The 14,813-nt window shown below is 42.4% G+C and overlaps 1 protein-coding gene across 1 annotated transcript in view; it reads right to left on the bottom strand.

The window, feature by feature from the left end:
* The window catches only part of LOC123985203 (sodium-coupled neutral amino acid transporter 2-like), a 25,199-nt gene extending 15,324 nt beyond the window's left edge, over positions 1-9,875 (bottom strand). Inside the window, exon 1 of the mRNA XM_046072645.1 lies at positions 9,691-9,875. Within this exon, the coding sequence (XP_045928601.1) occupies positions 9,691-9,875 (185 nt within the window). The remainder of the gene's footprint in view (positions 1-9,690) is intronic.
* Between the last annotated feature and the right edge of the window lie 4,938 nt (positions 9,876-14,813).

Here is a 14,813-nt window from a genome sequence, read left to right as displayed (position 1 = left end):
GATTGCAGCCAATCACCTTCTCTGCAGAGCGAATGATGCGCTGCAGCCTGCCCTTGTCCCTGGCAGTGGCAGCAGCGTACCAGATGGTGATGGAGGTGGAGGTGAGGATGGACTCAATGATGGCGGTGTAGAAGTACACCATCATTGTCTGCTGGGCCTTTAGGAGGTGATGTTTAGCTCCCACTTGAGGTCCTGGGAGATGATGGTGCCCAGGAAGCAGAAGGAGTCCACAGTGACGACGGGGGAGTCACACAGGATGATGGGGGAAGGTGCGACTGGGCTCTTTCTGAGGTCCACGACCATCTCCACTGTCTTCTGAGCGTTGAGCACCAGACTGTTCTGGCTGCACCAGGTCACCAGAGGGTCCATCTCCCACCTGTAGGCGGACTCATCTCCACTTGAGATGAGCCCAATGAGGGGGGTGTCCGCAAACTTCAGGAGCTTGACGGACTTGTGACTGGAGGTGCAGCTGTTGGTGTACAGGGAAAAGAGCAGAGAGGAAAGAACGCATCCTTGAGGGGATCCGGTGCTGATGGTCCTGGAGTCAGAGACATGTTTTCCCAGCTTAACATGCTTTGTGTCCGTCAGGAAGTTAGTGATCCACCTGCAGGTGGAGTCAGGCACTTTCAACTGAGAGAGCTTGTCTTGCAGCAGGGCTGGGACGATGATGTTAAAAGCTGAGCTGAAATCCACAAACAGGATCCTGGCGTAGGTTCCTGGGGAGTTCAGGTGCTGGAGGATGTAGTGAAGGGCCATGTTTACTGCATCATCTACAGACCTGTTGGCTCTGTATGCGAACTGCAGGGGGTCCAGGAGTGGGTCTCTAATGGATTTTAGGTGGGACAACACAAGGCGTTCAAAGGACTTCATTACCACAGAGATCAGGGCGACGGGTCTGAAGTCGTTTAGTCCTGTGGTCCTTGGTTTTTTGGGGACAGGGATGACGGTGGAGGCTTTGAAGCAGGCTGGCAAATGGCATGTCTCCAGTGAGGTGTTAAAAATGTCTGTGAACACCAGAGACAGCTGATCAGCACAGTGCTTCAGGGTGGATGGGGAGACAGAGTCCGTCCCAGCTGGTTTGCGGGGTTTCTGCCTCCTGAACAGTCTGTTGACTTCCCTCTCTGAGATGGAAAGAGGAGGGGAGGGGGTGGAGCTGGCCAACTATGAGGAGTGGGGGGAGGAGATGGTGGTCTGGGGTTGAAACTGTGCGGAAGAGTCACGGGGGATGGTGACCGATTGACTCTCAAAGCGGCAGTAGAACTGATTCAGCTCATTTGCCAGGCGAGAGTCATTGATGGAGTGGGGGGATTTTGGTTTGTAGTTAGTGATCTGTCTGAACCCCCTCCAGACAGAAGTGGCGTCGATTGCAGAGAACTGGTTCTTTAGCCTCTCTGCATACAGTCGTTTAGCTTCTCGCACCTCCTTGCTAAACCTGTACTTTAACGCCCTGCACCCAGCTTGATCCCAGCTCCTAAATGCCTCCTCCTTTTCCAACCTCAGCTGTCTGAGTTTGGCTGTAAACCAGGGTTTGTCATTGTTATATATATTGTTGGTATACAGGTGTCCTCACAGAAGCTGATGTAGGACGTCCAGATTGTTGGTAGCAGTCCTGAAAACATCCCAGTCAGTGCAGTCCAAACAGTAGTACATTTACATTATCATTTATTCATATTAGCTGAAGCTTTTATCCAAAGCGACTTACAGAGGTTGCATGCCTCTGGAGCAACTAGGGGTTAAGTGTCTTGCTCAGGGACAATGGTGGATGGGTCACAGCGGGGAAGTGAACCCGGGTCTCTCACACCAAAGGCACAAGAGACCCGGGTTCCCCGCTAGTAGTACTATGAGAATGGCAAAGCCCAGGCAGCATTTGATGCCATGTTTCCAACGGCTCTGACCAGCACTTCGCTCTACTGGAGACAGAGTTGTTATTGTACAGGCTAGATGCAGGTAAGTTGACGTTATGTTGCTCATTTCCATTGAAACGCTTTTAAATGTAGTATGGCATGATTTAATGATTATTTATATTTACCGTTGGCAAAGGTCACGGAGTCTATCGCTGTCTCCTTCTTTAGAACAACAACAGTTAGCTAACTGTCTTGCCATGAAGCTTGACTGGCAGTGCGTTTGTGCACTCAGACATGACTAGCTAGGCTAAGGTTAGCTACTCATGTTTAACACATTGTACATGATATCCAGAAAAACTATTGACTGTGGTAATTGACTGACTGATATTACACTGAAAATATAGACTGTTATCTAGATATTTTGAGGTGATGCTGCCTTAAGTTTTCTCCTTTAGATGTGAAATAGAAGCATTTATTACACTCATTTTTTTTCCTCCCATAGTTGCAGTGTGGATCATTGGTGACAGCTATGTCCAGCATGGTGGCCAGAGAGCTGCAGAGAGCTTAGGAAGCATCTTCACTCTGCTGGACTTCTCTTGGTCTGGCTGGCTTCCCCTTCTTTTTCCCTCCCTGTGAAGAAGTGCAGCACCAAGTGGGTTTGAGTTTTGACCCCAAAGGGTCAAAATATGGCAAAAATATCATATCACAATTTATTTCAGGCCGGATCACAATTCATGATCTTATCACAAATCATTTTCAGTTAAAAGAGAAAAAACCACTGCTTTATTAATCGTATACTACAAATGATTCATTCAAACAATGGATTTATTTTGTTCTTCTAACATTTTAAAGATTTTAATACACATTTTATGATTTGATTTTCCTATTAATGTGCTATTTGCTTTTGCATAAAAACACAAAGACATGGAGGGACTTGTTGCAGATATGGATTGGCATTTACAGTAGCCTGAATGTACGTTACGGCCCCTCCCCGTCATGCAGACTCTGTGCAGACTGGTTCAGCTCTCAGTGAGTGAACACTGCGGTTGGACCGGGACCCAACATAGCCTCCGAGATGACAGGGAAAACAGGACTGAGGTGGTTTTCTTGCCGGGTTTGGCTCTTGGCTCACCAGGTCTGACTCAGCTAATAGGACAGCTAGCAGCACGGCTAACCGAGCTAGTTAGCCACAGATACAGATAGCTACTTAGCTATTTAGCAAAAAGTAAATGTATCTGTTAATCAAGAAACTCTGTAAATCACCTTGGTACTGTATTCCCTGTTGGTCTCTGTGTCTGGTCCTGTTCATGCCGTGTTCACTGGGAGGCTCACTAAGCTATGACCACTAGGCTAACTGAGCTAATAAGATAACTACAACGAGTTAGCCGCAGTTAACGTTACTTTAGCAAGAAGTAACACTATCTGTTTATTAGCAAACTCTCTAAATCACAGAGAGTCGAGGCAGAGCAGCTGGGGGACGCAGGAAACTTTAATGTTAATTTTATGACGCCCAAAAGTAACAGTGTTGCCTTTGTAGACAGCGGAGGACGCAGGCAGCGAGGCAGCTGACTTGCGATGTTGACAGAGCAGTTGTCAACTGCATGTGTAGCCACAGAATTAAACTGATTGTCTGTGCACTGTAGCACAATACCAACGATCACTTTGAAAAGGCAGATCGTGGAGGGATTTTAATCGTTCACAATCTAATGTCGTCATATCGCCCACCCCTAGCAGGACCAGACCATTAACACAATTCATTGTTTCCACAGAATATGCAGTAAATTAATCGAGGATATCTGAAACAGGCAGAAGAATCGTTGGGCCAGGGAGAGGACTAGCTGAACCAGGGAGAGGAGTAATTGGACCAGAATCAGGGAGAATGAGAGGTAGGGGGAGAGGACTAAGAATACGTGGTGGTGTTCAAATGAGAGCTGTTGTCATGAAATAAGAGCAACCATCACAGACCATGTGACTATGGTCTCATGGATGTGATGTGGATGAGGAGAACATGTGGCCAAATGCTAAAGATCATATGGATTATGTAGTGGTCCAGCCAGTGTGTTTTAATTATTTTATGCCAAAAAGGAAGATCAATAATATCTCACTTTGTGTCCCCTGAGAGAAAGGTGAGATTGGTTATTTTACCCAAGGGGGCCTCCTTCCAAGATTTGGCCTTTGTAACCTGCACAGGAAAAGACTCATCTTTGGGGTATAGAAATACGCCTGCACAAGCTCAAACAGACATAAAGACTACAAACTGTGTATTCTGAGAGACATCCTAGACACCCTGACCATAAACTCTGTCACTCTGTATTTTATTGTGTATAATCTGATGCCATGTTTGTGTAACTTGCTTATATTCTCTAAGAATGTGTAACAGCCAATATTATCCAGGAAATGTTAAGTTTCTTTCATTCTGAAATCTTGAAAGTGTGTTTAACTGGTAACCATTCTAATCATTACAACAATTAAGTAACTGTTTCCTTTCCTTTTCATCAAATGCTTAAAACTAAGAACGGTATAACTGTTTATGACATTAAGGTTTGATTGTGGGAAGGTATTTGATTGAAGTACACGCAAATAGGCTTTAAAATAGACATTAAAGTTAAGGGACAGCCTCTCTCAGGAGCCCGGAAATAAACCCTCAGGGGAAACACAGCCCCCTCCTGGGACACGCTCTAGGAAACAAAACACAGCGACATGCGCTCGCTCTCAATTCAATTCAAATTAGCTTTATTGGCATGAATGTGTAACAACAATATTGCCAAAGCATCATACATACAACATAAGAACAATAAACCCCATACATTTCATTAAACAAGTAATTAAAGCGTAAAGTAATCAAAACTTATGTGTGTTTGTGTTAAAAAAAAAAGAAGAAATATTATAAATTAAAATAAAATAAATAAATAAAACAGTAAGTGTGTGTGTGTGTGTTTAAAAAAAATATATTAAAAATAAAATAAATAAATAAAACAGTAAGTGTGTGTGTGTGTGTGTGTGTGTGTGTGTATTTAAAAAAAATATATATTGGTGCCACACGCGGAGCATGCTCCGTCTCCTAGCAATGCCCTAAGAAGTCTGGGCTGGCTTGCCGCAAAGATTTCTTTTCAAGCCACACACGCAAAGCACCGCGACTTCGGCTTCTCCCTTGTTTCCAGCAACTTACTTATTTTATATTTTCTTTTGTTTGGTTTGTTAAAGGTTATCCGTTTCAGGACCGTTTCAGTCGCGCAGCTCTGAATTCAAGAATGACCAAGTTCTTCTTTTCTTTTCTGTCAATCTCTTAATCATAAAGGGGGTTTTATTGCATTATTTAATTAGTTTTCGTTAGGTTTCACGAATAAACTGGCAACTAAGTGTATATTTTTTTGGAGACATTGCATCCTCTTAAGCCAAAGAGGGAGAATCACATCTGTAATAGACATTTTCAGGTAGAACCTTTATTTTGAAGAGTAGCACAAACATAACTGATAGATCACACTATCCAATCAGAAACAATGGGTTGATAAAGTCCCACCCACCAATGAAAGCAAATTACTTAGCATAAAAAAGTTTTTTTGCCAGTAACAATGAAAAACAAGACATTGTGGAACTGTGGCGCACTGGCATTTGGGGTCTTCATCATGACAACGCGCACTCTCATAGCGCATACATGATCGTCACTCTCCACCACCCCAGCTTGCTGTATTTAGCTCTCTGTTGGCCCTATCTTGTACTCTGCGCAAAGCGGCTCACAGCGCAGCAAGTGTCATTGCTAGTTTCCAACCAAAGCAGTTGTCAGTTTCACACCAAGTGCCCACATTGTTTAAATAGCAAATGATGCACTTGAAGGTCTGGGGTCTGGATATCTCTGGATAATCCGTAATTCGTTTGTAATTCAAAAACGAAAATACCGTTTATCTGTTTGTTTCAAAACAAAATAACCGTTTTTGGTGTCAGAATCAAAAATCGTTTTTGCCGATTTTATTGTTATTCCTTATTGAACAAAGAATGAAGAGTCTGTTCGTTATAAACCAAAAACGGAAGCGAAAGTAACTGGTCAAACCTTCAAAATAAAAGTAGCTCATGTACCATGTAGTAAAGCTAAACTAAAATAACATTTTTAGTAGGTTATAAAAATAAACTAGCACTGGGTGTGAAAAAAACGCTAGTTAACTGAAATAAAAATTAAAACTAATAAAATAATTTCTTTGGCTGTTAGGGAGAACTAAACATTTGTAAGACCATTGGTGACCTGTAACTTCAGATTAAGACAAGTGAACTAATGTTATATGTAGCTTGGGATAGCAGTTAGCGTATTTATTAAGTTTCTATGATTTAATTCATATTTTAGTTTCATAACATACATCCCCAACAGGTTTTGACCTTTTGACTTGTGTTTATATCAAAGAGAAGGCTGGCTTCCACCATCTACTGTTACCACTTCTGTGGCAAAACCACTAAAATTAATTCCAGGCGACTTGTGTCGTTTTGGCAAATACAGACTTGAAGTTGAAAACTCTTCCAAAACAAATCTGTAGAGTTGTATACTTTTTATTTTCCTTCACAATTTTCTTCAGTGTAATATACTTATGTTAGTTAAGTAGATTAAATATTTTTAATGCAACCTGTAGTTCTCATAAGTTATGTAGGCCTACTTGTGTGTGAAACCTGGTGAGCATTACTAAGAGTCAAAAAGCATCTCCTCTAGCTCTGGAACTTTCAGATCTTTTAGTGCTGTTTTGGGTTTAATTCTGTCTGATTACCCCACCAGGGAAAGACAGTACTCTGTACTGTTCGTACGTGTAAAGTAAAATAAAAGTTGAGTCATTAGTTTTTCTTCCTGGTATTCATCTCAGGACCTCCCAGATTTTCCCCTATACCTAGAGGATGTGAACCTTTGCAGGGTTTAAGGACTGATGCAAGGCTGGCCCCAGTCACCTATTATCACTCTCTCTTCAAATAAATGCTGCACTGTTATGACAAAACAGAACATCACTCCTTCCTCCAGCACAATAAGAGGGCCCTGTTGTCACTTTCAGATATTTACATCATGATTTATGGTAACCACACCTGTTAATTGTGGCACTGTGCCAATACAGCCCCCTCCTAAGAGCAAAACATTCTACTTGTACTGTTTTACATCTGTTTTACTGAAGTTATTGATATACTTTCAATAATGCTCACTAATCTTGCTTACATAAAGTGTCGCATGGGTTGTGTGTGCATGTGGCAAAATCAGTTGTAGACCTATGTCGAGCGTTCAGATCTTCCACTTCCATAAGGCTCCGCTGGTTTTCACATCATAAAACTGTCATTGCACACAAGGAGAAGGAGCTCAGGCATATTATAAATATGCATATGATAAATTGTTATAAATGAATTCTGTGCTACTTGAATATTTTTGGAACAGCTTGGGAACAGATCCATGTTATAATCTCTCATTTTAACCCATGGGATTTAATTTTTACAGAGCATTTCTTTACAAGATAGACATGGGTTTTGACTGGAAAGGTGGTTTATGAAACATCAAAATTTACAAATCAGGTTTTATTAACAACACAAGCTCAAACAATACTAAACCAGCAAGATATTAATGCTTTTATGGTGCTGGTGTGGTGTGCTGCTTTGTCCTGCCAGACCAGCATTTATTTGAGTAGAGAGTGATGGTAGGTGATGGGGCCAGCCTTGATACTATCATCAGTCCTCAACCCTGCACAGGCTCACATCACCAGTCTTGGGACTCAATTTCATTTTATTTTGTTTTACACAGGTTTGACCATAGCAGAGCTTTCCCTGATGGCTTATCAAACTGTAAAAGACTTGAAAGCCCCAGAGCTAGAGGAGATGCTGTTTGACTCTTGTTTGAAGCACGGCCGGAGTCTGGGACTCTGGACTTCAAACCTCCCCTCCAAACTACATAACTAATGAGAACTACAGGTTGCATTAAAAATATTTAATCTACTTAAAGGGACTATATGTAAGTTTTTCAATGAAATTAATCAAATTTTTTTTGCCTTATTGTCAATGGGCTCAAAACTCACTCAGAAATGAAGCACACGCCTGTTTTCAGCCACTATTCTGCTTTGAATGTGAGGTCTCCGGGTCAGATTCAGCCCTGTGTGCGCTCCCGAGCCTCTCGTACTACAGCGACAACAAGGCAGCTAAGAACACGCAGTCCACTAACAACTTAAAAACAACCGGCTCACAGTAAAACACAGGCTCCACATAAGGATACAAAACAACAATAAAGGTTTATGTGCTGAAGCCCATCAGACCAAACAGGTTCAGATGATGTCCAGTAAGAACAAAGTGAGCATTAGTAAAGCTGGAGAAACACAGAGAAAGTCACGTTAGCTCACAGGCTAACGTCGAGCAGTTGCTAATGTTATCCGGTGCAAAGTTATATAACATTAAGTAATATGGAAATATTACTTCACCAACTAATGCGACCCGTGTTACTATCCTGTGTGCCAATCTTAATTTAGCCTGCAGAGAGGATGTAACGGTAAAAAGCAAATGTGGAGCGATTTGTTAGCCTATAGTGATGCAGCCAGGAGCAGCCAGCTAACACTACAGGAGCTTGGACCTGCTGTTTTCTTCGTAACATTCAGTTTATGTTTATTGTGGTTTTTATACAGTCTATGGGTTTTACCAATAACGTTACTCAGGTACACAGCTTCTCCACCTCAGTCGCTGTAACTAACGTGACCCACGTAACATAAAACACTGCAACAAAATGGCCATAACAACCCAGAGGAATGGTGCGTTCCAGTTAACATGGGAAGTTGGAATTTCCAAGTTCAAAGGTCAAAATTTCTTCTTGTTTCCGGCAGACTAGACGCATCAGTGGCGTATTGCTGCCCTCCTCTATTCGTTGTTCACATTCTTCTTCTTCTTTTTTGTGGCGGTTGGCATACAAAGTTTTGCATTACCGCCACCTACTGAATGAAATGGTCTCCCAGTGCAATATATTTACAGTTACTTTTAATGTTCTCCCCTTCCGTTGTCCGTTCTATGAGTCAGACTCAATGGTCTGAGATGATGTAAGTCCTTCCCTCAGAGTTGTGTCTATTTCTTCCCCTGATATGTCAGCAATGCCTAGGAATCTCTTTGCTGCATCCAGCACCATCTTGATCCTCTCTGACTTAAACGCTCTTAATTTCCACAGCACAGTTAACCACCATAGCAATAAATGCGAGGAATCGCTTCTTGTCCATTCGTATCACATTCTGATCCTCTCCCTTCTTTTTCGGCCCTGTTCCTTTTGTACTACTGCTCGTTCATTCTTTCTTTCCAGTCTCTTGGTAGCTTCAGCGTATGTTAGACCCTCTTCTGCTCTGATTTTACTCACTTTTATTTGTTTTATTTTTTCTGGACATTGCGCTGACCCCGCATGGTGATTTCCCACACAGTGAATGCATTTTGCTTGTTCTTGTTTCTCTTCACACTCCTTTCTTTTACAGTTGCCCTTCCCACATCTCCCACATCTTCTGACTCCTCTACATACTGCTGCTACATGTCCATACTCCTGACAAAAGAAGCACCTTAATGGAGCTGTTTCATAAGGCTTCACCCTGTAGCATATGTAGTCTAGGTAGACCCTCTCAGGCAAATCTCCCACAAAAGTCGCCTCACTCACTCTTTCAGTGTTCCAAAAGTCCTCGTCTTCCACTGACATCGGTACGCCGCTTATTACTCCTTTCTTTTTGTTTTTTTCCCCGAGTGGGAAGCATTTCAAACAGCTGAAATCTTTATATGTTTTAATCCTCAACGCTTGGTCTCTCTGACGCCTTGAAACACAGTCAATGACAACCATCCCACTCCTTGTTATTTTAATGGACCGAGTTTATCTCCAACAAACCTTCCAACCTCGTGCGAGTCCTTGAAGATCCCATCCGTTCTTGTCACTGCTATCATTCCTACTTGAAACCTCTCATCTGTTTTTCTTGCCTGGCTGCCATCACTTGAATCACTATCCTTCTTCCTTTTCCTATTCACAGCTCCTCTTGTGTCTTCTTGGTTCTCTAAACTCTCCTCTGACTCCATTTTTCGCGCACCAATCCGGTCAAAATTTCAAAGAGAACGCCCCCCTTAAATCGGAATCCTGACTTGGGAAGTCGTGAGAACCGCTCTACACCGACTTCGTGATCCCAAGATGGCTGTTGGGATATCAACAATAAGTGAAAGCTGTAGTTTATACTGTTTATTAGCACTTCTGTGTATTTGCGACTCATATAAATGTTCGTACACAAAGTGCTGTCCAACAGCTGTCTGTGGACATGTTGCTACAGTGTTTAGTATGAGTAAATACCGCACAATGCATTTTTTATTATCAACCGGCATATCAATAGCTAACCTGGCTAGTTGTAAACAAACAGCTGGCCGAGCAAGGTTTTCCGACTTGTTAACTGGAACGCCGTCAACTCGGGTGTGACGTCATTCCCAGCTCCGACCTCCGAGGTAAATGGAACGCAGCATTCTGAGCCATCCACTAACTTGTTACAGTAAAGTTACCTACTGAGGTCTAACTGTTATAAAGTGTGACACAATCGTATTCAGTCCAGCTCACTAGTCGTTTCATTATCATCCAGTACATGTAGCTGTGCTGACATTGATTTACTTTCACAGAAAGTAAAGATGGTTACTGAAAAGCAGCAGGCGAGCTAATGATGTAGCACGTTGGCTAAATGCAGTAAATGTAACGTTATCATGTAACGAGCATCGATTAGTTCAACCTGCAGCAGATAAAACTATTACTGTAACGTTGCAGTGGGAGTTTACCTGAGTTTCAGATTATGCTCGCTCATGAGTTAAAGCGAGCACGCGTACGAGCACACACCTGGTTGCAATCTTAGAACCGCACCGCTAGTGGCCGCTGAAAACTACATAATGCCCTAACTAACATAAGTATATTATGCTGGAGAAAATTGCAAAGGAAAATAAAAAGTATACAACTCTACAGATTTGTTTTGGAAGAGTTTTGTTTTGACACAGAAGGGGTAGCAATAGATGGTGGAAGCTGAGAGTTTTTAGCATTAATAGCACCATTGAAAGAGTAGCTGGAGGGCAGGAGAAGTTCTGCACACCTTTAGACACAGTGATTGTTTCCTTTGGTAGCAGTGCCAGCCTTCTCTGATATAAACACGTCAAAAGGTGGAAGAGGTCCGAGGGGAGAGGGCAGGGTGGCGAGCCCAGCTGACGGAACGGAGGACGGAGGTGAGTGAACCTGGAGGGGAGACAGACAGACAGGGTTAGACGCAGGGAAAACAAAGTACAAGGAAACATTGATGCCACAGATTACTCCGGGGCTAGAGCGATGAGGTAGCACCAGGTTAGGAGCAATGCTGATCAAGCGGATATGGTGTGGGGAACCGGGGTTGATATGCAGGCAGGGATGGAGTTGATTGCTGGCAGGTGTGGCAGGCAGAGGAGGTGGCTGACGAGGTGCAGGTGTGGGTCGTTGGCTGGGCTCAGGAGCGGAGGTAGAGAGAAAGGGAGAGCACACGCAGGGGAGGAGACACAGGGAGGCAGGCAGAGTAGAGGAAAACACAACACCAGGGGAAAACAGAATCACAAGCAAAAAAAAAAAGGAGAAATAAACAGGACACTCACCGTCAGCCGGGCTGCCACCACAGCACAATAATGTTGACATGACAAAGCCTGTCTCGCAGGTCTTCAAAGAGCAGAGGCTACTCGCAATAACTGATACATTTTGTGTGAAGTTCACGTAATGTGACCAATCCACCACCGTGACCAGACTGCCTGCATTTAGAGAGAGCACGAGAGAGAGAGAGACAGAGAGCGCATTGCTCACAGCTTCAGGGCTTCTCCGCGACTACTGAATTGCAAAATCATCTCATTGAGTAGGTTACAGTCCCAGACGGGCTCTGTGTCTCTGTGAGCTGCAGTAGCTTCAACATCAGCTGCATAGCCTACCCTGCCTAGAGCAGGCACTTGAAGGAATAAAGGAGAGCCGTGGCCACTGAAAAATAGCTTGTATCAAGAAATGTTAATTAACAAATAAAGTGCTATGAGAAAGGTTTATTTGCACAATAAGAAAACCTGCAATGCAATATAAATATATTGATTATAAATATATTTAAAAAAAGTAACTTAAGGTAAAAAAAAAGAATAAGCTACTGCATTACATTTTATTATATTTTTATATTCTGATTTGTCACCTGCCACCTAACTTTTGTCCACCATTTTCACCATAAATTGGTGCAGAAAATGTCTCCAGAATGCAGGAAATTAAGTGTTTAATGCTCAAAATCTTCTTGGGGGGGGGGGGAGATTGAACATTTTCAACAATATTTCTTTTTAAACTAAATTCAAATTAATTAAGCTAATTTAATTTAAGACCTTAGGCTACTTCAAGCATGCCTGCATGTATGTAGACTCAGCTGGGATTAAATTAAAAGAGAATTGTCACCTCAGACATTTCCTCAATAAATTGGTGCAAAAAAATTCACCAGAATGCAGGAAATTAAGTGTTCAAAGCCCAAATTTTTCAGGGGGAGGACCCCCAGACCCACACAAGTTAATATTATCAGGGTTAATTATTATTGGAAAATGAGACATATGTTAGAGTTACTGCGTGGAGGTCATTTACTGTTGCTTTACAGACGTACTTTGGGTAGGCGGCAACGGGGGTGGGGGGTTAAAACACATGAAAGATTTCTGTGCTGGACTAAGCCCCCAATGTTTCAAGAGCCTGGAAACGCACCTGCTGCTTTCCTATGCTACATATAACATTAGTTTACTTGTCTTAATCTAAAGTTACAGGTCACCAATGGTCTTATAAGTTTTTAGTTCTCTCTAACAGCTAGAGTAATTATTTTATTAGTGTTGTTTTCACACCCAGTGCTAGTTTAGTTTTATAACCTACTAAAATATTTATGTTATTTTAGTTTAGTTTTAGTCTATAATCACTTTCTAACTACATGGTACATGGGCTACTTTTATTGTAAAGGTAGAAAAGGGAGGTGGTGTGGGTGAAACTGAGTTGGGAAGTATAGAGATTGGGGGGTGGGGGAGATTAACTAGAAAAAGAAAAAAAAAACAGGAACAAAAACGGTGCCATCTAAAACAAGGTATACAGAAGGATGAGTAAGAAGCATTACTCATATTTACCACCAGAGGGAGTATAATTGTCCACGTAGTTACAACACAAGGTATAGTATATTACAACCACTGCATGTGGTCAAATTCAAAGTATTCTCTCATAAGGTGTCTATGAAGATTCTCAGTCATCCAGGTCATAGTTATCCAACGAGGGTTAAAAATGAAGGGCAACTGGACTTGGTTGAAGATACTGGAAGACGTTTCGTCCCTCATCCAAAGGACTTCTTCAGTTCTGACTGACTGGCAGTCTTGATTGCCTCATTGCTCCGCTTGTTTGCTCTCCCGCCCTGCTTGTTTACCTGAGTATAAATGTTCGACAGCTCTGTTCAGTCTCTGTTGTGTTATCATCATATGTTGAGTGCTCCCTGCATTTTCAGTCCAAATCTGTTCCTGCACTATTCAGACATACATGGCAGGTATCAACTTCTCCATCAAACTATTCTCTGGCATCCGTTGCCCTTCTATTCTCCATTCTCACATTACCATATTAACCCAGGTTTACAGAAACTTGAACTCGCTCTTAATCTGACTCTTTGCAAGCAAATACACACACACACACACACACACACACACACACACACACACACACACACACAAAAACAGTACTGGTAAGAATAGCGTAGGACAGACCATGAATGCTGCTGCCCGTGATGGTATTGCCCCGATTGAAGACGGACATGCCAAAGGAAGCATTGCCCTGGTGCTGTGGGGAAATTAAAAGGTTCACAGTTAGGAAATTAGAAAAAAAAGACATGTGATCAAAGAAGATACTTTTGTTGGAGGATGGCAGAAGCTCTTACATATTCGGTCTCATACTTCTTCTTGCCCAGGTTGTGTTCAGGAAGGTAATTTGGACTCTTTGCCTCCATTTCAGAGTCATGGCTTAAAAAGAAAATAAACCACGGAAGAATTTAGAGTAGTGAATGTGATTTATGTAGACGTACATGATATACAGTTCTTTACAGGCAGTCTCACCCATTTAGTGTGACCTTCGGACAGTCCCGGTGAGGGTACTCATAGCTGTTGGTGCTGATGCGTCTTCTTTCGGGGAGATGTTGAAACGGAGCATCTCAGTTTTGGCAGTGGGCTGTTTCATGCTGTACATTTCAGAACAGAAAAGAGGAGCACGTATATTTTCTGTTATTTTTATGCATCCCTGCGCCCTGCCGTCCCGCACAGTGCTTTTAAATTCTGGCTGTGTATTTTCACGTTCCCTTTATGATCTACCCTAATGATCAATATACTGAGCAGACGCATGCGACAGACGCTCCTTGTGAATCTTACACCATGTGACTTTTCTTTGAAGGGTGAGAAGGGGGGAGGGTGACACACCGGCAATGGTGTGAAAAATACTACACTGGCGTGTGCCCACCCGACATCACTTCAGTGCCACTGTAGACACTAAATGACAAAAAGCTGCTGTAAGCGCCGCTGACTTTGTGCACATTTCCCTCCGAAATACCTTTGAAAAGTGGAATGTAAACAGGGTGAGTCAGTGTCTTTTTTTCTTTGCAGATAACATTTTTAGACACATGTAAAGCAGAAGGCAAAGCTTCAGGTGGAAATTCTAAAACTGACATTCTAATATGACATTTTCCATTTCACAACATTATTTCCATGGCCAGCTCCAATGGAAACAACAGCACCTGTTGTCCCTTTATGGGCATGGCTTTCCATTTTGCGCATTTTGAGGCTTGCACTCTCTCTACTGACAGATACAGGTTTACATTATTTCCTTTTCTCTCAGATTGTGTTTAATTCAAGTTCAATGTGCTTTATTGGCATGTTTCAGTTCAACAATGTTGCCAAAGCAGTTTGCAACAAAATCAAAAAATTTACATTTGAATATAACATAACAGG

This window comes from Micropterus dolomieu, linkage group LG16, assembly GCF_021292245.1.
Source record: "Micropterus dolomieu isolate WLL.071019.BEF.003 ecotype Adirondacks linkage group LG16, ASM2129224v1, whole genome shotgun sequence".
In the NCBI taxonomy this organism is placed as follows: Eukaryota; Metazoa; Chordata; class Actinopteri; order Centrarchiformes; family Centrarchidae; genus Micropterus; species Micropterus dolomieu.
Note: the sequence above shows the minus strand (reverse complement) of the source record. Positions and strands in the feature narration are given on the sequence as shown.